The 26,687-nt window shown below is 31.1% G+C and overlaps 2 protein-coding genes and 1 long non-coding RNA gene across 4 annotated transcripts; all 3 read left to right on the forward strand.

Annotated features, from left to right (window-relative positions):
- Window positions 1-1,314: 1,314 nt before the first annotated feature.
- Window positions 1,315-15,288, forward strand: LOC132717310 (uncharacterized). Of its 2 annotated transcripts, none has more exons than XM_060700744.1 (11): window positions 1,315-1,493; window positions 4,524-4,703; window positions 5,037-5,149; window positions 5,529-5,619; window positions 8,146-8,283; window positions 8,825-8,998; window positions 9,383-9,496; window positions 11,195-11,260; window positions 11,803-11,937; window positions 12,756-12,855; window positions 13,157-15,288. In XM_060700744.1, exons 1-11 carry the CDS (start codon window positions 1,424-1,426, stop codon window positions 13,620-13,622), a joined length of 1,647 nt encoding a protein of 548 aa, XP_060556727.1. In that variant the 5' UTR covers window positions 1,315-1,423; the 3' UTR covers window positions 13,623-15,288. The 2 variants fall into 2 exon arrangements, with proteins under 2 accessions (XP_060556727.1, XP_060556728.1); XM_060700745.1 differs by lacking the exon at window positions 1,315-1,493 and adding an exon at window positions 1,606-2,200.
- Window positions 15,289-19,306: 4,018 nt separating this feature from the next.
- Window positions 19,307-24,505, forward strand: LOC132717306 (uncharacterized). Its single transcript, XM_060700736.1, has 5 exons — window positions 19,307-19,657; window positions 20,143-20,340; window positions 22,142-22,260; window positions 23,212-23,365; window positions 24,402-24,505. Exons 1-5 carry the CDS (start codon window positions 19,615-19,617, stop codon window positions 24,503-24,505), a joined length of 618 nt encoding a protein of 205 aa, XP_060556719.1. The 5' UTR covers window positions 19,307-19,614.
- Window positions 24,506-25,743: 1,238 nt separating this feature from the next.
- On the forward strand, window positions 25,744-26,407 carry LOC132717305 (uncharacterized). Its single transcript, XR_009623943.1, has 2 exons — window positions 25,744-26,076; window positions 26,308-26,407. It is a non-coding gene; the product is annotated as an uncharacterized LOC132717305 (long non-coding RNA).
- The last annotated feature ends 280 nt before the right edge of the window (window positions 26,408-26,687 follow it).

Consider the following 26,687-nt stretch of genomic DNA (forward strand, 5'->3'; position numbering starts at 1 on the left):
CTAAAAAGATTTCACGTAGTCTACTCATACGTTTCAATGAGTTTTTCCCATAGATTTCAGTGCCTAAAACAAAGTGTAAGAAAAGAAGAATGGGCTGAAAATGAAGATGTTTTCCCAGAGATTGATGTTAAGCAAGTTGACCGGACCAGTATTATCTTTATTATTATGAATTCACTGAGTTGAATTTCATTTAAATATTACAATTATGATTTATAGTAAATAAAGTAAATAAATCTGTAAGGTTTTTAAACATTTTTTTGACGTTTGAAAGATTTACGATTATTTTAATCCTTTTGATGTATACAACAAAATAAAGGGGAATTTTGTAACTTCTTTTCAAGTTGAACATACTTAATAAACAGCAATAAGTTTATATTTTGATGCATTTCTCGCATACTAATAAAATGTGGTTTATGTAGGTTTTATGATAGAGATATGGTTTAAGATTAAGATACATTAGGAGATATGTATGAAGTTTAGGTATATATGTATGGAGTTTGCCTTATTTAAAGTTAGAAACATGTGACATATTAAAGTTACATATTTTCCAAAATAAAACAAGATCTAAAAGGCCGCTTATGCCTCAGAAACTTACAGATTCTTCAAAAATGGCTTATTTGAGTATTATTTGAGTATTATGACGTTTAAATAACGGTTCTAGAGCGTAAGAGAGTGGGAAAAGGTGAGATTATTTTTAAGTAGCCAAATATAAACAAGCTAATATTTTGACTTCCATAAAAACACTTAACTACTATAATTGTGCTAAAGTCAAAAGCACAGAAGTGAAAGGTGATTAAGGTAATAGGCCAGAAAATAAAATTTTGAAACAATAACACGAATATTTTTAAAAGTAATTTAAAACCTTTTCTGGAGATAATGTGCTTTTAATCATCGCATTGATAACGTAAAGATCCTGTAACACAATTTTTGTATGGTTTTATATCATAAATATGATGCTCAAATTTAGATTTATAATATGGTAAGTTCAAGAAAGCATTATTTATCAAGACATTACCGAAATAATCATTTCGTGTAAACAAAGGGAGTTAATAAGAAATTTATTTTCTATCAAGGCTAAGTCAAATTTTTCAATAAGAAATGAATGCATATATTTTAATGATTACATATAATGTGCACAAATATTTGCAGTACATATTTTACATATTCTTCGATGTTTGAAATTGTTTTATAAGCATAAATATATACATATATAAAATTTCACTTAAGTGAGGTATACAACCTCAATTATAACATACAGGATCTTTAACATTCCCAGGTCATTACCAGCTACAAATATATTAATAATATTAAAATTAAACATACCAAATAAGTAGAGATGTTACTAAGGACATGTTTCCTTCTCTATCTTCCCCCTTTAACTTTGTTGTGATTCTATTTAACTTCTTGCTTACATTGTAATAGGATGTGTTTGTTGAAAATGTCTCCACTTGTTTGTGTTTATTTAATATTTATAGGGATATATTTCGTACAAGGTAATTAATAGTTTTTTACTTTATCAATAATTAATCTGAATTTAGTTAGTTATAGATATACGAAAATTAAAGCATTAATAAGGATATTTATGATAAACGAATAGGACTTTTCGATATATGATTCATATTCAACAATTGTTAAGTACTTAGCCTGAGTGCATTATAGTTTATATTGTACTGTTCGAGTTTATATACGCAGTAAATCAATCAAAATTACGTGATTTAAAACGACTGAGTAATGAAACAAGAAATTTAATAATGAAAAAGCTTCCATGTTCTTTATTGATGTGATAATGCGGTTGTTGTAGTTTTGGTGTTTTTGTTTTTTGTTGTTTTTTTGTTGTTATTGTTGTTGTTGTTTTAGGGAGGGACATGGTTTGTTTGTTCTTTTACCTATTTAATTCATTTGTCATGTAAGGAAGGTAAAGGAGGGTGGAGCAAGGCGTCCGTAGTCGAGTAATTAATGCCGCTGACTTCAAATAACCTGCCCCTCACTACTCAGGGTTCGAATCACGCAAGGGTGTTTGGATACTGTTATGTTAAGAAGCTATCCAGCAGCTCAAAGAATGCTGGTGGTTCTACCCAGGTGCCCGTTTGTGCCTGAAAAAAGATGCACGGAGCGGCACCTGATGTCTTCCTCCACCAGTAAAGCTGGAAAGTCGCCAGATAACCTTTATAGCGTTGATGCGACATCAAACTTAACCAAAGTAAAATGTTATTTTCCTACATTATAAATAATGATAATTAGTGTGTAGGCTGAAATCATACTTTTAAGTGGTCTTAATGCAAAACATTACGTTTGTTTATTGCTAAACTTCCCATACACTTGAGTCGTTTAAATGATTATAATTTGGGAGGAAGGTCGTTCTAATGACTACTTCACTTAAGTGCTGTGATAATAGGATATCTCATATATAACATACACATATAATGTACATCAAATGTTAATTGATTAAATCATGTTTTTGGCTTAACAGATACCATCTCTTCTTACTTTATTGCACTTGCGATAAATAAAACTATTCTTCCTCAAGAGAGATAACTGAATTTTGTTAGCAGTACACAACGGTAAATTTCATCATATATGATAAGTCAAACTTATGACGTAACATTATTTTACGTCGAAATAACATCAGCGTTATCTTTTTTTTAAAAAAAGATTTAAAAGATGCAACATTTCGGTCTGACTTTGTTTGTTTCAACTTTATAAATTTATATGAATAATTTGTATTATTACCTGATACCATATATAAATGTAATTTGGTATTTTTAACTGTTTTCTTAAATTCTAAAAATGTCAACGTTTGGAAACTGTTGACCGGTCAATAGTTCCCTCGCGTGCTCTGACGTGATTGACGTCATAGAGGATTCCTACTTGAAGAGTTCATCGATCTTGATCATAACCAGATGTGACGTCACATAGTTAAAGTATTAAGTTTAATTATTAACATATGTGCAAGTACTGTTAAAACACTAATTGATCAGGTAATAAAACAGTTATTTCATATGTGATTTGGGAACAGTGAAACAGTTGTCCCTCGGTCCCGGGGATAGTGTTTTGAACTGTTGCCCTCAGCCTACGGCCTTGGGCAACAGTTCAAAACACTAGCCCCTCCAACTCGGGCCAACAGTTTGACTGTTCATGAAATAACTGTATAATATTAAAATGCGAAGTAATGAATAACGTTCAAAAACAGGAGTATATCTATTATCTAGTTAAACAACATTGGTTATTTCAGTCATTATTAAAAACAATCTTCTTGTTGGAACACATTTCGGCATATTATTAGCATCCGTTTCATTGGGGAAATTATTTCAGAGTGTTGTTAAATATCAAGTTTCAAGTTTTTATTGATATCTTAAGGCCCAATTGGGCATGTGAGAAAACAACAGTATAACATATAACAAAACATGACAAAACAAAGTAAATTGGCATCTTGTAAAATGAAACCATGGCGATGCTATAAACATATGTACATAAAAAATACAAAAGATAAAAATGATAAAAATAATACAAAATTTAACAATTTAGAATCGGAGAATGAGGTCACTATGTGTTATTAGGAACAAAAATTATTTTCTTACAGAAGAGTTCTAGATTGAGTAAAACCTTTTTTCACTATTCATTATTTTTGAAAATTTCACAATGTTAGGTTTATGAAAATACGAGTGAGTTGTCTAAGTATGTCTTTCTCAGGCATTGAAAATTGAAACCACTAAATAAATAATGAAATTTCATCATCGAAAATATTACGGAACATAAACAACAAACTCTAAGACTTTTATCCAAATTAAAATCTACCTGCTTCAATAGGTATTTTGTGGATTTGAACGCTATAATAATTGCTAAGTCTTATGGTAATCATATGCTTTCTCACTGTGGTCATTTGATTATGAACCTGTATTTTTTATTACGGTCAGTGGGGTGCAATTTATACTGCGCCTCTAATCGATTAATGCGAATCTGCAGTCATCATTCTAGACGATCACCACTTATCATAGTTTCACATTGTTACTTTAAGTGTTGGGTGATAAATAGGTCGGTTTATCCTTACACAACATGTTTTTATGAACAAAATTGTTTATCTAAAACAAATTCTTACGTTATTTTAAAAGAAATTTAATCTGGGGCCAAACATAGTTATAGGTACAATGACATTTATTTGTTTTATTTAAAGTAAAAGACACTCCGTTTTATGCAAAAGGCGAAGTAAAAAGAATGTATCCAGCAGAAAGATAAAAATAATAATAATTGAAGCTTACATTATCATTTATTTGTTGGAGGCGAATTCCTTTACCATAATTGTGATCTTCATATTCTTTTGTGTGACACGGGGGTCGGGTCACTCGAAGTGAATGGGGGTCAACGGAATATCACTAAGTTTGGTCTACATATAAGTTTGGTCTACTTGGTATCTTAATGCCTATCATGTTTTCAGTGATAGCTTACTTAATTAACAAACGTATTGCATAAAAATCCAGTAGCATTTAAATCGCTAAGGCATGTTTTACAACTGATAACAATTTCAGCTGAAAAGATGTACAGCACCAATAACTCTTTACCATGGTTCGAATCCAGGCAGACATGTGATCTAGCCACACCACCTTACGAACTCTTCTTTGGTGAGCTGAAAGTAAATCTTAAAGTTAATATATCAAAGGAGCATTGGATAGGATACTTCAAAGCTGTCACAGGATTCGAGTACATAGGTAATTAAAACTGGTTTTGCAGTAACATGTTATCATAGTGATACGATTATAATTATTTATAATGTCATCTTTGTAAATTGCATACAACGTTGTAAGATATATCATGTTAACATTTAAGCAGCAACGAATTTAATTTCACCACTATAAGCTGCTTCGTGTTCTGATATTTATTCAAATCAATGATTGCAATAAATGATAACATACACTTAACTAACGGATAATTAATTTCATCTTGGATTTACATAACTTTAAACAATATATTTAAGTACGGATATTTCATCTATACTTATCAATTTCATTTGATATCCAACAAAGTATATAAAAATATTTTAGCTTGCATACCATTCGTAGAGTTTAAGGCGAGGATAACGTTACCATCAATGACCCAAGGATTATGTTATTCAGCCTGTGGGAAGAAGCCAACATTTGGCATCAGATCAACAACAGTAGGTCATATCATACCGTAGAGTCAAACCATTTAGTAATATTTTCTTTATATGCTACAAATATGCGGTTTTGATAAGACTCAAAGTTAATAAAACAAACTGATTTGTCCTTTGTTAAGAAACTTATTTATAATGATAAATATCATATCGAAGTTTTAATTCTGACACCTATTGGTATACCTAAAGAAGATCGTTTGACTGATCACCCCTATTCTTTTATGTACGTTATGTATGTAGCATGTTATGTTATGTAGCATGTATTCACCACTACCGTTAATCAAACCTAGCCTCACGTTGTGTTGATACCAAATGAGTTTAACAATTTTCTGATAGATTTTATCTTTTTTATCATCTGATATAGATGATTTTGTTTTTGTAGTGTTATTGTGAGGATGAGATAGGTTACGACGAAAGTTTACAATTTTCTTCTCCCGTTGAGTGCGTGTCAATCTACAAAGTAAATAAAGATGGTACTTATTTACAAATTGTTTTCTTTATAAAATCATCAGGGTGCATACTTATTATTTACAAAGCACTGAATTCGATAGTTTTTGTTTTTAGCATATCTATAAGGCAGATTTTCAGAGTTCATGGCTTGAAAGTTCCGTCCTAATTTTAAACTGATTTACAGTCGTAGTCCACATGTATTTCTGTCATTATTATTGCATTCTTTTATCCTGAATATCAATCAAAATATAAAAATTTGTCAATGATTTTAGAATTCGTATGTGTCTATCTTATTTCATCTTTCTTACATGAAGATGTTTTACAGTTATTTTTAATTTGTTGATATATTTTGAAACTGACTTAAGAATTTAACATGTAACCAAGCATCGAAATATCAAAGATGCCTAAGTCACGGGGGAGGAAGTGTTACACGAGGGATGGAGTTCTTATGATAACTTGTCAAGGTGTTCTTGTGATAACTGTCACGGAGTTCGTCGGAAAACTATTGTATATACTACAAAACCCTCGTCAAAAATGGTAATTTTATTTTTAAAAAGTGAGTTTTAGGTGCTAAATTAATCTATAATGATTAAGCTTGCCTTACATATTAAAATCTGGTAGTTTTGAGTAAACTTTCCTAATTATTTGCTATTTCGCAAGTATTGGCCTGTTTATTTCTAGTCTTCATCCTTGCCATACATAAGTACCTAATTTTTATTGCAAAATTGCAAACATAAAGCCCCAGCTAACAAATTTATACCCGATTTTTTAAATGTCCCGGAGTTCTTGTAATAACTAAAAATATATCCTGGAGTTCTATGTGTTTCTTGTGTTAAACCACGGCACGTTTTAGTGTTTTTTATTATTCAGTAAGGTTGTAAATCATTATGAAATGTAGTACGCTCAATTTTATGCACAAAAATGAGGATATATAATGTTGAAAACATCTGCGGATGTTTGTTAATTCAAAATTTCATCATTTTCTTCTTAAGCCGGTGCTACATGTAACGGGCGTGGACGGTAACTTGCACTTTCCAGTACCGTCCATGAACAGGCTCAATCAAACTGAGCCTGCAACATTTTCAATTTTATTGTGTTGCACTTTCTTTAGGGATTCTGGTTTTCTCTATTTTATTGTCACGTCTGTGTTATTTGTGCCGTGTGGCGGCTGTAAAAGGTCTCCCCGTACATTTAATCAATGATGTTATATTTTCGATCCTTGAAGATCGTTCAGCACGACAGTATTGCTGTGTATACATGTTACATTTTGTTGTGTTGGACTTTCTTAAGGGATTTAGGTTTTCTCTATTTTATTTTTTTGAGTGTATTTTAGTTAAAGAGATGTTACTGGGATATCTTATCCCCGTTTTTTATGGTATTTTTGCTGACGCAAATTTCGAAGACTGGAAAAAGGATTGATGTAGAGTATTGTCTTTCGTGATAAAATGCGCTCAAGTATGGTGTCGTCTTTATGTATATTTTTCTGCCGATGTTTGATGGGTATTTCCCCTATGTAATCTTAGTGGATGAAACTCTGTTAATTTTGCTGTAATTGATAACAAAAATATATTTTATTCAAACTTATTTCGTTTTAACCCTGAGGGACTTGCAAATTTGTTCGAGAGATAGGTAGTTATATAGCCAACTGCAGTTGAGTTTTTATCATATTGTCGTACTTTTTGGAAACATAAGTTTGAAGAAATTATCCTGGTTTTATACATGTTCTTCTTTATTATGATATAAAATGATACAAATTACTTAGCCCTTAGATAAGCGATGCACAAAGTATACATTATCTGTTAAAGAAAGATGGTTGAGAACAACGTGTAAGTTTTGAAACATTTTTGTTTTGTGGTTAAGGCCGTGATACTGCCGCTAATTCAATCTTCACTGTAGATGATAGCCTATCACCTGTTTATCCTTTGCAGACACTCGACCAAGACCAACAATATATCATCATTTTGTGAGCGTAATATATTTCATACGTATTTACAACCTTATTGAATAATAAAAAAACGCTAAAACGTGCCGTGATTTAGCGCAAGAAACACATTGACAGTAACACATACTACAATATTTAAGGTAGGCTTAATCATTAAAATTTAATTTAGCACCTAAACCTCACTTTTTAAAAATGAAAATTACCATTTTTGACGAGTGTTTCTCTGTATATATAATAGTTTTCCGACGAACTCCGTGACAGTTATCACAAGAACTCCTTAACAAGTTATCATAAGAACTCCATCCCTCGTGTAACACTGCCTCCCCCGTGTAAGTAATTTGTTTTGTTTTTTTAAAACTATTGTATATAAGTGTACACATATAAGTACATTTGTATCAAATCATGTTCTAAAACAAAATCATTTAAACATGTGTGAAACAAATAGAACCCTAAAACAAGAGCACAAGTATATGTATTATTCCTTTGCGTATATGTTGAAGCCTGTCTGATGAGGTTTTAGAAATTCTGTCGGTTTGAATGTCAATTATATGAACCGTTAACATGAATGCTTAATTTGATATATAACTATATTTTTATGCGTGAACAGTGGTCAAAAATCACCCTGAAGGCGCCGACAAATCAAAGTGTATGACATTCCAAACTCAGCCAGAAAATAAACATCAGTTATCTAAGCTGTATAAATGGACCGACTGCGGACAATACTTCAAGCTCTTTTGTGAAAATGGTAAACCATAATGTATATAAAAGTAAAAAACTAATTGTTAACAGTTTTAGAGAAAAATAATAAGTATGCCATTTACAACAACACTAAACAATTTACTTACATGAAAATTTATATATATACATACGGCAAAATAAGTTTGTCAGATCTCTGGGTGATAAACTGTGGTATAGATTATATCACACGAACAAAAAAGGATATTTAAGGATTTTTTTCTAATACAGGATTTTTTTCTCTCAAAAAATTGTATAAATATGATAATTTTTACAAAAAGATGAAAAAACATTTTGTAAGCTATAGACCCTACTGTTCGAAAGACTACTCTTTTAATTTTGTGAACTGGCTAATTTTAGAAGAAAGTTTTCCGCGAAAACAAATAGTAAAAATACGGGAACTATTTTTTTCAATGCACTGAAAGTACGGGAAATGGAAATGTACATTTAATTTGATCAATATTTCTCGATATTTCGTTTATAAGTACTTGTATAAGATAAAACCCAATATCTCATAGATAAGTATACAATTAAGACGCTTTTAATTTTAGTTGATATTGGGTCACATAATGAAGTAGACAACGAATGGAAGGAAAGCGCAGAAAAGTGTTTTAACAGATCAAGCCATCCACTTAGATACAATGACCTACAGGCAAAAAAGATGAACTTTACTGGTCCGGTATGGACAAGCCTCATTTGCAGTGACGTCATTTATGAATATAAAGGTATTTGGAGAATTGGAATATTACAAACGACAGCTCTTATCGATAAAGTCTGAATACAGTGTTTTCAAAATACGGCCTATTTTGGTTATATTTCAAAATAACAATTTTATCTTTATAATTATGTTTTAATACATACTTAGCATACTTTTGTCATAACTGTCTTATTAAATTTAAGTTTTATCATACAATGTGTTGTCCCCTTGTCTGTGTTATGCTGTTATATTTTACATCGACATCTCGTGTATCTGAATTATAAATGGATTAAATTTTTATGTATATTCATTTATTTATTAATTGTCATCAGATATAATCATTATCAACTTATTCATAAAACAATGGCAACCAAAGTGTCTTTGTATAAGAATTAAAACTATATTTCAACAGAATATGATAACCGTCTGCCAAATATTCGATTTGGGTATGTGAAGGGAACAAAAACTGATGCTGTTCTCAAATTCACTTCTGACGATACTCAATATAAAGCTTTATGTATAGGTGGTAAGTATTTGTAAAGTTTAAGTTTTTGGTGTTTACGGGACCGGTGTGGATTATGATCATTCTTTAAGAATCAAGTTTTAGTATTTTCTGATCGCAAATCAGGAATTACAATGCTGTCATTCAATCTCTAGCACAGCGCTTCACGACAAACCTAACAACAAGTAGTTCTCAAAACAGCTAAAAACTAGCGATGTAAAGGAAAGAAATAATTTTTTGTATCCAACAAATTACAACGCATTCAAAGTTTAAAAGTAGCGTTGGCTTATAGAATTGTCAATAATAAAAATAAACTTTTACAGGAAAATACACACAGATATACAGTACGATTTAGATTGCAAAGATCGGAAAATACCACAGGGCTTACAGCCCTTTGATTCTTTCTTCCAGGATTTCTCTCACCGGTGTATTTCTTCCCATCAGAAAATCATTGTACTCAGATCAATTAAACCGTTCGGCAATAGCATTCCTTTATACACATCACGTGATAAAATGCTTCTATGTATACTTTTGACAAATGATCTGTCAAATGCTTCTTTTATTCCAGTAGTAACTTATCTATTACATCAGAACTTAAACAAAATCTATAGAAAGTACAAAAACTAAGTATAAATTAAAGAACATATTTTAAAGGAAAATATGGAAAATCATTTAATACACTGTGTCAATAAGTTTGGGTGTTTTTCTTCAATTACGACGCGCAAAAAATTTTTATTTACAACTGTACGATGAACATTTCTAGAGTAAGAATATTTATGTATTGTCCAGAACAGGGAAAGAGCAGTCTAGATCGAACTCGTTTGCCATAGGGAAAATATAAACAAACACATGTGTTGAATGAAAAAGGGCATTTATTGAAAATGCCATAACTGGCATTAATTAAAACTATTACATAAAAAACATGTTATAATAATTTTCCAAATGGTAAAACTGGGAGGTTACAAAACCGCCCACAGTATATCTTGTGGTATTATGTGGTACAAAACCGCCAAAAGGGAACCGCCGCCCAGAGAGACTAGACTGTAAGAGTGCCGCTTAGATGTTACAAGATTCTATAAACTTCTAATAACAATAAACTAATATATTGCGATAATGTTTCACCTTGAAACAAAGATACTAATGTAAAATCTTGAGAATTTCGTTGAAAAAAATTGGCGAGAACTTCTCCTTCGCCATAAAATATTCGCAATGAAAGCTTACGAGCCCTGATTGGTTCGAAAGAATCACGTGATCTTAAGTCACGACCTCATTGGCTAAAAAGTTAATTTATGTAGAAAGCTAAAAACTGATATTGACCGTAACAATTCAGTAATAGGGAAAATTTGTAATCAAGAGAAAAAGGGGGCCAACGACATAAATTATTTTATGTGTTCATAAAATCTTATTTGTAGAAGGGTGAATACCGACAAGGTAATTAATCAATATAATATTGTTAATCGTCGCTAAGACAGGCTATTAATTCTGAATAAGATTGTAATTATGTAATTAAGAATGTATACGGTGTACAGTTACAAGATAGTAAAGGCTTTTTTTGTCTATACAAGTTAATAACTTTAAGCGCTTGAATATTCGGCATGTTATTTTAGACAAAGGCATCTGCATTTATTTTGAAAGAAATTACAGTGTATAAAGCTTTTTAACGAATCAGTATCAGCGTTTGTATATCGAAGGACCGTAACATATACATTGATATTATTTTAGGTCAAGGAAGGAAAACCAATACTGGACCAACTAAAACTTCATTCAGCTCTGCATCAACGAAAAAAAGTACAGTTTTATTTGAAAGAAATAAATGGGAGATTACTTTTCAAGAAAAAGCATACATTGTTCAGAAAAAATGAGTTACAGTTCATGTCCCAATGGCCATGTTAATTCTTTTAAAGATTAGAAACTGGATGAGAATCTTACAAATTGTTTGTTTTCTTATGCTTCAATCGAATATTTTTCTAATTAAACCGCTACCATACTAAGTTGATAATACTCCTGGATTTAAGTTAAATATCATTATTACATGAAAATATACAAATGGTATGCTTTAAATATCCTTTACCGATATCTAGAATATAATCATCCATATGAAAATTGCTGAATGAATTATCAGTTGAATTTTAAGATCGCTTTAATAATTTCTGTAATTGGTGATAATATTTCGTAAATATCAACTGAATTCATTTGTATGTGTTGACATTTCAACCTGTCTGCTGAATTTATATATATTGATATGATTTTACGTCATTTCAAACAAATGATTTGTGTATGGGTACGTTCTTTATTGTTTTATTTTTTATCTTTATTCATCATTGTTGAAGGTACAAGCAAGTATTCTGATACATCAGCACAATCATCTACCACATCAATGTATAGTAGTAGTTCATTGGCTATACAGGTGTCATCCAACCGTACATCAATGAAACTGTATGGAGAACAGAATGTCGGCAATGAGGGTTTGTTGCTTTGGCATATTTATCTTTAAAAAAGACATTCGTTAGAAATATGTGTAATTTAAGATTGTTTCAACAAGATCCTAAGAAAAAATATGATATTGTATCGTGAACAGATATATCGTGTAAATATCAAAGTTATAAAGTTTAGGATTGTTTTTATTGATTCCTTGATATTCGTTTATATCTAACAAGTTGAATATGAATAAAGTGTATAACTAACTAGAAATAGTGTTCTATAATTCAAACACAAAATGATGTTCGTATGATGATCCTTGTAGTATCAACTTTTTATTAATTAAAACATAAACCCTGTTAGGCAAATCAGATATGATAAATTGTTACGCCTTATAAACCTTAACATGAGTCTTTGTAAAAAAAAACAATCTAAGTTCTAAACTTTTTCATAAATAATATTATAGATCTATTGATTTTTCCAAGAATGGCACTATAAAATTAATTTAAAGATGCTTGCAAACATTTTATATCGTATTGCTAGAAAATTATTCTAACAATAAGCTGAGAAGTGTTACTATTTTAATATTGGATAATTAATATTTGATTATCAAACATATACATAAAAATAAGTAACATTATTCGTGAGAAAATGTCGACTTTGACGACTTTATCGGCAAAAGTCGTGCTATTTGACATGCCCGATGGCTTGCACTTAATCTCCACTACCGTCACTATACAGTCTTAATCACAACGAGCCTACAACATTTTAATTATCCAGATATAGAATTGTATGATGTATATAATTAATAATTTATTCATTTATTTAATTCTATAAAAATTGATTTATATTAAACGGTTTTCAGATGGAGATTCTACAGTCTATGTCATTGTTGGTGCCTCAGTTGGGACTTTAGTGGCTGTTGGTATATTAGCTGTTACCGTTGTTGTGATATTCAGAAGGAGGTATAGCACACCATTTTATAGTTTCTTATTCATTTCTAAATCCATAAAAATCTTATGTATACATATTAATGCTCACTTAATTTGCCATGTATTAAACTTTTATTTTATCTTTAGGATAATAGTTACATTTAGCGATAAACATTGATAAATTTGCTAAACAGAAAACGAGTTCAGGCATTATCATTGACTTAGTTTATGATAAAAAGCATTGTATTTACACATTAACCATACCGTCTTAATTTATGATGATTGGATTGTATAATGAAACAACTCATTCCCTTTATCCCGATGTTTTTTGCAGACGATCAGCCACACCAAAAATATCAAATACTGAACATGAGGTTGTTTATAGCAACGCAACATCAAGTGACATTCCCTTACATTTGGCAGAGAACGCTAGTGTGCCCAAACCAAATGCTGACAGTTCTTATTCCCAGGCATATGGTCTTGGTAAGGAAAATCTAACTAAATCATGCACATTAGATGAAAAATATGATACCACTAAAGCTGGTGTTAAAAACATGAGTAATCCAAACGATAACATTTATAACAAGTTGGGAGCAGATGAAACGTACGACATCACTGGTCCTGAAAAAAGTGCTAAATTCAATGAAAGTAGCAATATGTATGGCAAACTGAATGAAGATATGGAAAATGTTTACAATACAGCCGGAACTGAAACGAAAAATCAAATTGTGAGCGAAAATATATATAATAAAGGTGGTAAAAACATTGATGAAACATATGATCATGTGTCCAACAAATAAATTGCAACATTTGTTATTTATAAAACATTCCTGCCATTTCTCATTAAGAAAGTCTCAAGTTAGTTTGAAATAAGTCCAAGATCATTTAAAACCAAGGTAGCAAACTGGATATTATTAATGATTTTGTGAAATGTATGTTCTTTTCATGTACGTAACCTTTTGCAACAGTGACATCAATGTTAACACATTAAGTGTTACTCATGGGTACAACTAGTAGAAGGGTGATCGTCATTTAAATCGTTTTGCAGCTGTTAGTTCTCTTACATTACTCTTATGTATGTATTATGAGCCGTTTAAATATCAAGGACAAAATTGACTTATTTATTTGGAGTATACAACAAGTGGTCTTTTTGGGCCAAGAGATTGATATGGCTATGTGTTCATAAGTGATGAAATATCATTTAGATGTTATAATATCTATTTGCCGCTTAAATCATGAAAACAATATCGCTTACTAAATATAAGGAAGGCAAAATTGACTGAAGACTAGTATGCACGCTATTTTTTTTAATGATACATTACAGAAAAAAAGTTAATGTAAAACTTAGCGAGTTGTATTTCTTGTACAATTTTTTGGGACAAATTTTGTCCAAAATGGTCTTTATATTGTTAATTGAAATAACATAGGTGGAATAGGTGAACAATTATTGTATAGTTAGCATAGTGTTGCGATTATAAAGACTTGTCATTTCCTATTTAGAATAATACCAATGTTAGGGTGGTTTTCACAGTTATTTTGTTCGCATTCACTTTAACGTTCTCGCCAACCGTCGAACAATTTCGATGGGATATGCCTGAAAAGGTTTAATTATTAACAATTAATTTTTCATGTTCAGAAGGAAGGCATTTTAATCATGAAATTCGAAAACAATATAATATAAGAAAAAAGCATTTTCTATTTTTTTATGATATATTTTGAAAATATTAAGATATATTACTGCACTTAAAATAAAAGAATATTGGATGCATTTATTGTTGAAAGTTCGTAAAAAAGACAACTTTAGGAGTACTCCGTCTTTTCACAAAAAATGGAAAAGGAAATACAATATATTTATAATTTCATTACACGTATTTCATCAAAGTTATAATGTTATATTTAATTGAATTTTGGGAACAAAGTTTGTCTGTGATGTCAAATTTTGTTTTAAAAATGGTATTTGCATTTTAAAGAGTGTAGATCTTAGGTCGACAAAGTTTAAATGTTTGTTTTTCTTCATATAAACCATCAAATATTTCATGTTCAAAATAGATATCTTGTGTTCCAAGCACTCACTACTTCGTCAAACCAAACATGGGTTAATTTGTATTATATCATTATATCATGTCGGCTTCGGTTAACGTGAGCATTTTACTGAGGAAACAAAACAATAGAAAACAACATTAAACTCCAAATTCATACGAAGTTTGGCTCCCAGCTTTTCATATGATTCGCCTGTCTGAGCTGGACTCCAAAAGTAAGTTTTCGTTTGGTTAATTAACATCAGTGTCAATCAGCTTACAAAAAGATCAAATATATCATTGCCCTCTATCATTCCGGTTTTTAAAAGACCACCTATAGCAAAAAATTATTTTGTTATCAAATTGTTATTTTTGTTTTGTATTTGTTATTTATTTCATACATTTATGCTAATGTATAGTCTAATGATTAAAGTTTGATATTACTTTTTCCTATTGTTCGTGTGTATGTCACTTCTTTGTTAAATTCCTTAAAACCACCACAGGAATTTCTTTGTCTCCATTAGAGTTGATAATATTAATTTTTAATAAAAAAAGACATATGACAACTCCAGCTTCAATAGCGAAATAATACATCTGGTGTCCCATTTAAGCATTATTCAGGCACAAGTAGGCACCTGAATAGACATGCATATCTTTTATGAGCCAGCCCACTTCCTCAAAACAAAATGCCCCAATAAACTTTACCATTCGCAGCTGTTAATGGGAAAATTTAAAGCTGCAAGTCTTTTGCAATAACGCTCTAGCAAAACAAAATGATGTTCAAGCTCGACTATTCGAAAAAAATGAGAGCTATCCTAGACCCCGAGCATCAGCGTAACCATTTATGTTAAAGTGTACATACTACCACAAATATTTTCAAAATCAATTGACAGATAGCTTTGAAACTTTTCACACTTGATCACTATCACGTTTCAACTTGTACACAGGATGAGGTAATTATAATAAGCATATTGGCATAATTATTCCCTTTTTCTATTTAGAATTTACGAATATGCAAATATTTTTAGATTCCATTGACATCTGGCTTTGAAACTTTGCACATTATTCATCATCATGCCCCAACCTGTACACTGGATAAGGTAACTGTATCAAGCATTTTGACAAAATTATGCATATTTTTCACTTAAAATTTACGTTTAAGTTTGTGTACTACCTCATATATTTTCAAAGTCTATTAACATGTGGCTTTTAACTTTGCACACTAGTTCATCATCATAATTTCAATCTGTGTACAGGAAATGATCATTGTGTAAAGCTTTCTAACGATATTATAACCCTTTATCTACTGTTTTACTCACCAGAGCACAACTGCCTCATAGTGTGCTTATGTGACCCCCCTTCATCCGTTGTCTGTCATCATACGTCGTCAACTTTTTCTTTAAACAACATCTCCTTTTTTGAAACCAATGACTGCACATCAACCAAACTTTACAGGAATGGCCCTGCGGTAGTCCAATTTCAAAGTTGCTCGAATGGTTCCAGCCTGTTGCATATGTAGGTCAATGGGACAACTTGACTTATATAGAAAAAATACACATTTAAGCCTTATTTTCTCATACTAAAATGCCTAAAGCTTAATTATTTGGCATGTGGTATTGCTTTCTGGACCACTACAAAATGTACATGTATCTAAATCATGTCCCTTGGGTCAAAATATTCCACGCCCCAAGGGGAAAGGGTAATGATTTATATTAACCTGCATAGAAAAATATATGTTTAGTCTTATTGTATAATACTTCAATGCCTGAAGCTTAAATATCGGTTATGTAGTATTGCCTTGTGAACTTATACAAATCAAATGTTAACCATGCCCCATAAGTCAATATTCACCCCCAACCAAGGGGGTACTTGATTTACGAGTATATAGACATGAATAGGACTGTTTATTGTCATTCGTTCCAATACTTATTGGCCTATAACAATTAAACTTCATATATGGAGACACATTGATGAGTTCTACTTACCACACACATTTTCAGGTCAAAAAGTCAAGGTCATTGGGAACTGAAATATCAAAAAGTACAACGGCCAAAAAGTGAAAGTACATATACAGAGGGACTACATTCTTTCTATTTGGATGCATCTTGATATATGTAGTCCTCAAATGACCGCTTTGGGGCAAATTGCCCCCTTGTTAAAAATGGAATATTCCGTCATTACCCAAGTTGTTGTTAAACTGAGAGAGCTGTCAATTCAAAATTTTAACCCTACCCAGGAAACAGAAATGGCAAAGATAGTCGCTACTAGTTCTTTAGAAGCTAACCTTGTTATTATTATTACAACTACTATTGGTTAAGCAATCTTTGATATCAATCGATGACTAAATGGTGAAAAAAGCTATGCCTAAAACATGTTTGCTTAACACGAACACAATACTTTAAGCCGAAAAATTCAGTGCATTGTAGATAATCTATTAATATTACATTAATTTATGGTTATTGAAGATGACAAAAGAACAACAAATTTTATACAAAGATCAACTATGTTCATTTTATATTGATTTTAATGGAATCGTGTTTTTAATCCTTGGATGTTTTAGTTAATTTAAAACATTATATTATTCTTTAAAACGGGGTTTTGTTGTATGTTGTTTGTTTATTAATAGTGAACTTCATTGAGGATTTTAATGCCACTGTAAGCTTATAAATACAATAAAAGTAAATTCCGAGTAACCATGTGTTTTATATTTCGGATTGCACTGATGAAAATTTAAATTTACATTATGATTTATTTTTATTCACTGGAAGAAAGCCAGATGGGCGAGTATTTGAAATATTATCTAGTCATTCTAGTTTTGGTTGCAAATATAGAGATATTATCTAATTTTAAACACGAATAGATATAAAATTCAAGTTTACAGGACATCGGTTGATAGTTTCATCCTTGAGAAATTTAAGTAATTTAAGTAGAAATAGAGAGAATTAAGATAACAACTTATTGATACGCAGCTGCATGCGGTTACCACTGGATGACTCACCGCTCGTCACTATAAAATTTCCTTTATATGAGTGCAAGTTCATAAAATGTAATAACCTTATTGAATCTATCTAACTTAATCAAAACATGAAAAATTACACGTTCGGTCGGACTTAGTCTATCCGTTAAAACATGGATCTCAAGCGTCTCTTGTTAGTCATACTTTTATCGGAATCATAATAATATGTAATAACTATAAAGTTATTGTAATATTATACTGATATGTCGGACATGAAAACAAATGCGCAGCACTTAAAACTTTTGACATAAAGAGGCTTTTTCAATTCAAAGAGAAGAAAAATATCAAAAGTCCTTAATGTCAATTACTATTTTGGGCAAGACAAGAATATTTTTCGTAAAAATGAAACAGACTGTGTGTGACGAGACGATATATCTCGTCGGCTCCATTTGCATGGGCCCAAGAACAACAATCTTAATTCATGCCCGCAGGAATAAAATTAAACGTTACTTAAGTAATTTATAACATAAGATTAATAATGAAATGATTTTTTTTTTTATTTTGGAGTTTCATAAGAACATAAGAATACTGAATAATTCGTTCACGTGCATGAAAAATTTGCCGCAATAATGACCGAATTACTACTGATAAGTACAGTAGCTTACCTTGCCGGGGTCGCCGTTAGGAATTGTCATAATGTAGAATAGAGTTTGCTTTGCATTGCTTAAAGAAGAACTGTTTTCCTTACAAGGAACTGATTCTTCGAGTGGAATCTTTTAGTAATAATCAGTGATGCCAAAAAACAATTTTGCAAAAAAAGTCGCCTTTCGTCAGTGCTTCAAGTACATTGAGTTTTGTAAAGTATCTTTTCCAATGTGATGAAGATCTTTAAGCAGCACGCCTTTATTTCATGATTTTTTAGTGTAAAAATGGTCAAAATAAAATAGCACTTGATAAATATTGCAAAATCTGTTTGTAATTGCACATGACATGTAAAATAATTACTCGAATATAATTTTTTTTTCACTTTTCTTAAAATCTCAGTACATCGTTCTCTAGCTTAATTTCCTTGATTATATTTGGCGCATCTGGAATCTTGCGGCTTTAAACAAATTTAAGCTGCAGTTGAGAATCAAATGTGTTACAAAAGTAATGTCAAAACTTAAAGATTAAAAAGATAAAGCATATTCCATGACCTTTTTTCCACTCATTGTATACAAAAAATTGGTACCGAATGCTTATAAAATAGTGAAATGGCTGGGAGTGAAAAGCATCACCTTTGACATCAAATCTTAGCAGTGCTTGATATGGTGATTTTTTTTACGAACTTACTACCACATTTAGTTTCAGCAGTCATATAAAGTAATCAGTAAGAAATAATTTCAACATCACGGTATTAATTGTAAATGCTTCTAAAGTAAATTAAGCTTGGCTTGCCATGTAATGCAATCTGATATAGCACTATTGGTTTTCCGTGACTTATTAAGCATGATAAGTACATGTACATGACCGCTTAATCGTGTATTCTTTAAATTGTTTTGTCATGATACCAAAAGTGAGGAAGGATATACACTCATTATTTCATGTGATACATGCATTCTTTAAAATAATATTTTAAATTAAATCATTAAATTATACATTTTGAAACACTTAAGGTGCTGCGTACTTGTTTCCTATTCTATTGACAATTTTTACATCCTACTTGTGTACTTATGGATTAAAACTGACTCGCTTACAAGGAAAATATTTAAACGTAATTATAGTGCGGTCAGGGTTTAATTCTACATTTGTATAGTCATATAATTATATTGGAGAAATATGACATTTTGGAATATATTCATTTTCTTCTCAGTTTTCCATGGTAAGTGATTGACGATCAATCGTATAAATGATATTTATATAATAATATTAAAATCAATAAATCTAAAAAAAACAAATTCAGAAAATATTCGTATCTAGATAAGCAAAATATGAAAAAGTTAAAATATAACCATTTGCATATTTTTAAATGACTATTTATCTGAGAATAAAAAGAGAGATAGAAAGAGGAAAAATTAATAAAACTAATGTTTAATATTTTGACCTAACTAATGAATTTATTTAGATTACAAAGTATATAAATAAAATAAATTTTCACCTTAATAATGGATAGAATTAGAATATATAAATAAAAAGCACTCACCAATGCCAGTGTTTATTGGCATTTTTTTATAAATAATATACACCAATGAATATCTTTCTGGATCTAAAACTAAAAAGCTTTTGAGCATTACAAATAAAACCATTTCTTAGGTTAAATGGGCCTTTAACATACAGTTGTTATGAGAATTATCATTCCTATTTTAGTTTCAGAATGCGCAGAAAGCTATCTTGTATCTAACATATCTTCACAATGGGCGAATATATATAACGAATGTTCAATTGCTGTTCCTCCTATTCGACAAACATCAACCGGAATTGTTGTAGATGCCAACATCTCACTCTCAGACACTGAGCATGCTTGGGTTGGATATATCAAGACGCAAAAGTCTTTCGATTATATTGGTAATTATCTAAAAAAAACAATCAATATTATAGAGCGAAATTAGAAAATAGTTTGATATATTATCAGTAGTAATTTTAGTATAATTTTTAAAATAAATTTTAATTTTTTATATATATATTTTTTGGCAGGGGTGTTGGTGTTGTTGTTGTTGTTTTTCCTTCTTTGTGCCTCAGTTGGTCTATGTAAGATTTTAAATCTTATGTATTTAAGCTCATATTTTTTGAAAAACATAAAAATTCTCATGTTTAAAAAAAACAAAACATTTCCGTGGTATTCTTTCAAACATCAATATATTGCTAATAGTTTAACTTAAAATATAGTTCTGCATATTATTTTAACCAATTTTAATTTGGTTGACTGTGCTTTGGTAATCACACACTCTTGCATTGTGCTTTACATAACTCTAGGCATTCTAATAAATGACTGAGGCAAATGGTTTATCAAATCATACATAGCAAACTAAATGAATACATAGTCGTCTTAGTAGGTCTTTAACCATATGATTTGAAAAAATGGGCTTAAAGACGGATGTTAATTGTATCAAATTAAACCGAAACCAACCTTAACTTCAAAATAATATACACCCAAAATAACTTGTTTTTTATAATTGTATTATGAACAAAAACTTTGTATTATCTTCCTGTTCACACACTATATACAAAACCCTAGTTACCGTTCAAATTTGCCATAACAATAACTACACATGAAACGTATAAGTTTATGAAAGATTTTAAGATTTTGTTCCACTCTAATGTATTATATCATTAGAACACAGACTGGCGATAATGTGTCGGTGTCTTTTATACTTAAAAAACACCACAGAAAACATAACTGTTTAATTTGTAGGCAATTTGACATTCGCAAAAGAATATGTCAAACATCTACTCTGGCGATTAATTGTGTTTCACTGGCTGGTACAAATATCAATTTGTCATACAATGCATCTTAAAACTGGATGTATATATAATACGAGCACTATAGCTAATTTCTAAACAATAGAATAAAAAATAAAGTCATTGTACAATATATAAGTAAAAACTAAAACGCATTACAATTGGTTGTTTTCGGTTTCAACTTATTATTGTCATCAATGGGGAATATTATTAGTTTAAAAAAGTTTTCACACATTTTAGAACCAATTTAAACACGGATGTCAGTTTATATGATATGTGACGCTCGGACGCGCTATTGTCACACAGCGATAATATCTGTTGTTTTTTTATTGAGTAGAATGTAATAAATTATGATTTTTTACAGCAGACGTGTAAATAAATAACATAAACGCCATGGTTGGCCAATGAAAATCGATGTTACAAACGTGCAATATTATAACAGATAACAATACATTAACTGCTTTTATTTGAATGAAAATGAAAAATAGTTTGTATATATGCTACAGCGTGTTTATTGGTTATACAAACCAGTCAAAATCGGCGTAACAAACTTTTAGTATCATAACATCTAAATACAATATATTTAGTTTAGTGTTAAGTTAATTAGACAACTTTCCATCTTTGCTGATAGCAAAAGATCACCCGTAACCCTAATGGCATAATTATAGCAACCAGTAGGAAACCGAGGAGAACAATCGACCTCTTTTGCGCTCGCTGGATAGCTGCTTGACACGAATAGTCTAAAGTCCTTCGACGTATTCAGACCCACAGTGACAAGGGATAGGACAAATGGTTCAGAGACAGTAATTTTGACCACATTGCAACCAATGCTATCGATTAAAATTAAAAATAATTGATAGAAAGATTTTAGGAATATCAAATAACAGTTGTGTCTGTTTCTTTGCAGGTTGTTTTCAGCAGAAATCTTTGGGTATCCTCCAATCTGAGGGGGTTGAAGTTGTAAGTCCAGGACAGTGCTTTGATGTATGTAATAACAGGTCAACCGTGGGAGTGTCAGGAAATGAGGTCAGTTGGTAGTTCACCTGGTTGAAAAACTAGATTGTGGTCAATTGTTACCGTTCTGATGACATACATGAGATAGATACAAGTAAAATGGTTTCCTGCGGTGAACATTTTAATGATATAAAGATATTTCATTTAACTATTTTCAACATTATTTGGGGGGGGATAAATAAACGTTTGTAACAGGAACATAGTTGACAATAATCGAACAATATAGAAGAAGGTCTTTGGAAACTGTATGTGACCGTTGAAGACCGGGGAAGGTCGAACATAAAACAATTATTTCTTTTTAAGAAAATGATTAAATAGGCCTACCATTTTATGAATAATTCCGAGCAAAAAATAAATAAAGTAAACACACAAAATTTACGCAGAAAATATCTCTATTTATTATGGCAGATGCCACTACGAATATTTTAATTTTGTAGATTGTCAGTGTAAACAATTTATTGTTTGTAAAATTTGAGATAAGATATTGAAGAAACATTGATAATTTTCAAAGACATCATTCAAGTTTTTCCACCTTAAACGGTAAAATAATTATAGAAAATCAGAAATAGCACGTAATAGATTTTTTGTTCTCAATTAGGTGTAATTCGGACGAATTCCCTACAGATAAATCCGTAACGTACCGGCAAACGGTATTTAGCTGGGTTTTCGAAAAGGTCAATTAACCAATCATATACGGTTTACAGATCACATGCTCCTCCATGTACCGAAAACAGGTCACGTGCTCCTCCATGCCTCAAAAGTTAAACGCGTACCAATACCCTGCGGTCTCCAGACCGCAGGGAATGATGCCAGTTAAAATCTGAACAGGCGAATGCTTTATATATTTGGAAGTTATATTTCTGAAGATTGCGTGAGAAAATTTGTTATTTGATCTCCTCCTAGACATTTTTTTATAAAATTGTATCAGTTGCTTACATACATTAAAGTCTATTTTGGTTTCAGTGCTTTTGCTTAAACGATTCAAGTTCCTTGTCGGCATTACGGTCAAATTATACAATTTGCACGACGGAATGTGAATCCAAAAGCGGAGTTGTTTGTGGTTACCGAATGGAAAATGGATCAAAATATATTTCCATTTATAAAGAACACAAACTAGGTATGATTGCGCTTTCTATATTTTGACCAATTAATTGACAAACTACAATTATATGTCTATTAACCTGCAAGAAACAAAAGTAATTAGCATTTGCCACGAGTATAGCGCCAAGCCAGAATACTGTTTGTTGCTTGATGTTAGAATCACTCTATCTTTAAACTGTTACAAGTTTACAGTAGGGCAAATCCATTACATGTATTCAACAGATTATATTATCAAGGGTTTATGTGAATGAATTAGTAAGATAAGAAACAATGTAAGAATGTTTGGAAAAAATAAATGGCATAGCATAAATATTAGCCTTGAAAGTGGTAGAGAATTCCACGTATCAAGATATGCCTCTTCGTTTGCTCACTGAAATACAATCAGGTTCCCTATTTCGAAACAATTTGAATTCATTCAGTTTCAATTTAGTTACTTTGTTATTTAAACCGGCACAATGTTTTACAATTGAAATAGTAAAACCAATGCTAACCCCGGGGGACTATTTATAAAAAGAAAAACATTTTACTGTCTGAAAACGATATCAGCCCTGTTTTTCTTTTCCCCTTGCCTCCTTAGGATGGCATATGTTCATCTTTGAACAATAAGATCCACATTCTTGACATATATCATATATACTGAATTCATTCCAAAGACGAAACCTTGAGATCTATTCAATCTTACGCAATCTTAAGAATTTCTTAATTACCCTCTACACCAAATGAAAAATAACTTTTGACAACAAAATATATCATAAATGAAAGGGAAAATCGCTCAAACAGCCATAAAGTATCTGCTACCATCCCAAGATGTTTCTAAACAGTACAACTAGGAAGCGTATCATAAACATATGCGACAATCTAAATTTTGTTCTTTTCAATTAAAACACAATATTATAAGACAAAAATGTTTGTTAAACAAAATACACTGAGCAAGTCAATGTATGAATACATCTGCCATGGCTTTCAATGTTAATAAAATATTCAAATTAACCTCCGATCAAGATACGCCTTACGAGTATACCAATGTTTATAGTATTGTTTCTTTCTTTTAGAAGCAAAAGATATTAGCGCAAGAAATTATGTAGATGCACATTGTCTGCGCTTGATCGTGGATCAAAATACCTTTGCTTGGGGAAATGTTCAGAAAAGATGTTAGTTGTAATGTGACTAATCGGTATGTAATTTAAAAATTAAATAATTAAATCTACTGATAGGAAGAGGAGACTACGACATTGAAACTTATGAGGTATACTCCAGTGGATGTGGAATCACTCAATGCTCTATTTATTCTCCCCATATGTCTGTGTTGCGACTGGCTATGTGCAATGTATTTAAGGGATTATAGCAATGCTGCGGGTCAATCAGTAAATTAGACTCACAGAGAGAAGCGTAGGATCGCACATACGTTCGTTCAGTAAAACGTTGGATCAGTGCGTTATCCACAAAGTAATCGAGGGCGGAGGTGTACACTTCGCTACAACCAGGACTTATCACCAGATCGATTGTTTCGGCGCAGACGTTAGTACACGCTTGACACCGACGAATAATACAAATTATATTGAAGGACATATATTAATTGAACATTCTTTTCCAATTTGAAACATGTGATCTACTCAAATCTAACAGTGCAAAGATATTCAAAGCAAGTTGAACAAATGCTAATAAGAAAATGTACATTTCAAATGGAATATGGAAGGTGAGATTCTTATTTTGTTGGAATTCTAGCAAACGTAGCTTGCTAAGAATACTGAGGAATATATATAAGACATCATTCGTTTATATTATTGGTTGACGCGTTGTTGTTGCGAGGGCAGAGCTTGGACAATGTCGAGCTATATATGGACCTTCCTTGTTCTTTGTATTTTGTAGTTTGTCTGTTCTGCTTTTTCACTTGTGTCTTTTGTTGCTTTCAGGGCCCGTTTATTGTATTTCGACATCTTCAAATGAGGCTAAGATTATAAGATCATCGGATTAGACACTACCGAACGAAATGTTTTACATAGGACGGGCTTACCCATTCACTGTAGAAAATGTATAGCGAGCTGATAATGATTTGAAGAATGTCAAAGGTCGTCGGACAGTTTGTACTTACGAGTTCAATGTACATGATCGAATACTCTTTAATCGCAGTATAATAGATATATGTTAGATCAATAATAGATAATATACTTCGACCGTATACAATAAAGCATAGCGGTATCATCGTCGGTGTTGAGATCGCAGGATGAAATTTGGTAATTCTGTAAAATATTAGCTTATAACGTCTGCATTTCTAGATGATTTCCTCGAGGATTGTTGATATTTTGATATAGTCAAATGTATAACAACAAGATACTGCTCTTTTTGCTTATTAATACATTAGTTGAAAGATAACATGTCAACATGTTGAAAAATATTACAACGTCTATCTAGTTAGGTCAATTGTTGACGGAGATAAATTATTGTTAAACTTGTCTTGAATTACTCTTACATCTCTCTTTGCTGTCAGTTCGTTTAAATAAGTTGTAGGATGTACTATAACATTTAGTTAGTTGGAAGATATTTTAAAACATGTTTTAGTAGAATGTTACATATAACAGCTTTGATTTTTTTCAGTTGATTCTGGAATAATTCAATATGGGTATGTGCAAAAGCAAGACGAAAGAATTGTGCTTAATTTTACTAAGAATGGAACGATTTTGAACAAGATTCTCTGCACTAAAAAACCTAGTCCCAAAGAAGTTAAAGGTGAGTGAAATGCAAAATGGTCTTTATTTACATGGTGAACTTTACTTTGAGGTGTCTTTAACACAGGTTTGACTGTACTAGTATGTTATTGACAAAAATAGTATAGATTTTTGCTTTCTATACGAGGATGTTTTATACATTTAAATCAAAGTTAATTAATTAAAAATATCATTGCTATCATTTTAACTTTGTGATAAAAGTATGCTTTGATTGTTTATAATTTATTTGCAGAAACACCAGAATTTAGTATGTTTATGTATACAGTTGTTAGTGCAGCCGCTGTTTTGGTGACTGTCATGGTTGCGATTTTCATAGCGTTGATTTGTCGAAGTATGTTTGCTATTAATGTTGTCGCTATTTTTATGCATGCCATATGACAATGAATAAAATATAACAATAGAAAACTGTATTCATATTTTTTTTTGTTATATATCTTAACCCTTTCCCTCATGAGCATATTGTGAAAAATGGCCGGTTTCATTGAAAAGCCTCCTGTTACAAGTTCAAACTGCTATGAAACCATATAAAATGCTTCAATACTAATAAAAAACTTTGCATAAAATGTTGACTGGGCCATTGCGTTTGTAACGACATGCTCAGTCTTAAATTTC

The sequence above is a fragment of the Ruditapes philippinarum genome, unplaced genomic scaffold (assembly GCF_026571515.1).
Source record: "Ruditapes philippinarum isolate M1 unplaced genomic scaffold, ASM2657151v2 ctg3160_1_1_1_1, whole genome shotgun sequence".
Taxonomy (NCBI): domain Eukaryota; kingdom Metazoa; phylum Mollusca; class Bivalvia; order Venerida; family Veneridae; genus Ruditapes; species Ruditapes philippinarum.

Excerpts from the sequence above, each read along its gene's own strand:
- LOC132717306 (XM_060700736.1), top strand. The coding sequence starts at position 19,615 with ATGACATTTTGGAATATATTCATTTTCTTCTCAGTTTTCCATG. Across the intron at positions 19,658-20,142 it reads TTTCTTCTCAGTTTTCCATG|TTTCAGAATGCGCAGAAAGC; the intron begins GTAAGTGATTGA and ends TTCCTATTTTAG. Across the intron at positions 23,366-24,401 it reads TTATAAAGAACACAAACTAG|AAGCAAAAGATATTAGCGCA; the intron begins GTATGATTGCGC and ends TCTTTCTTTTAG.
- LOC132717310 (XM_060700744.1), top strand. The coding sequence starts at position 1,424 with ATGTGTTTGTTGAAAATGTCTCCACTTGTTTGTGTTTATTTAATATTT. Across the intron at positions 4,704-5,036 it reads CACAGGATTCGAGTACATAG|CTTGCATACCATTCGTAGAG; the intron begins GTAATTAAAACT and ends AAAATATTTTAG. Across the intron at positions 8,284-8,824 it reads CAAGCTCTTTTGTGAAAATG|TTGATATTGGGTCACATAAT; the intron begins GTAAACCATAAT and ends TTTTAATTTTAG.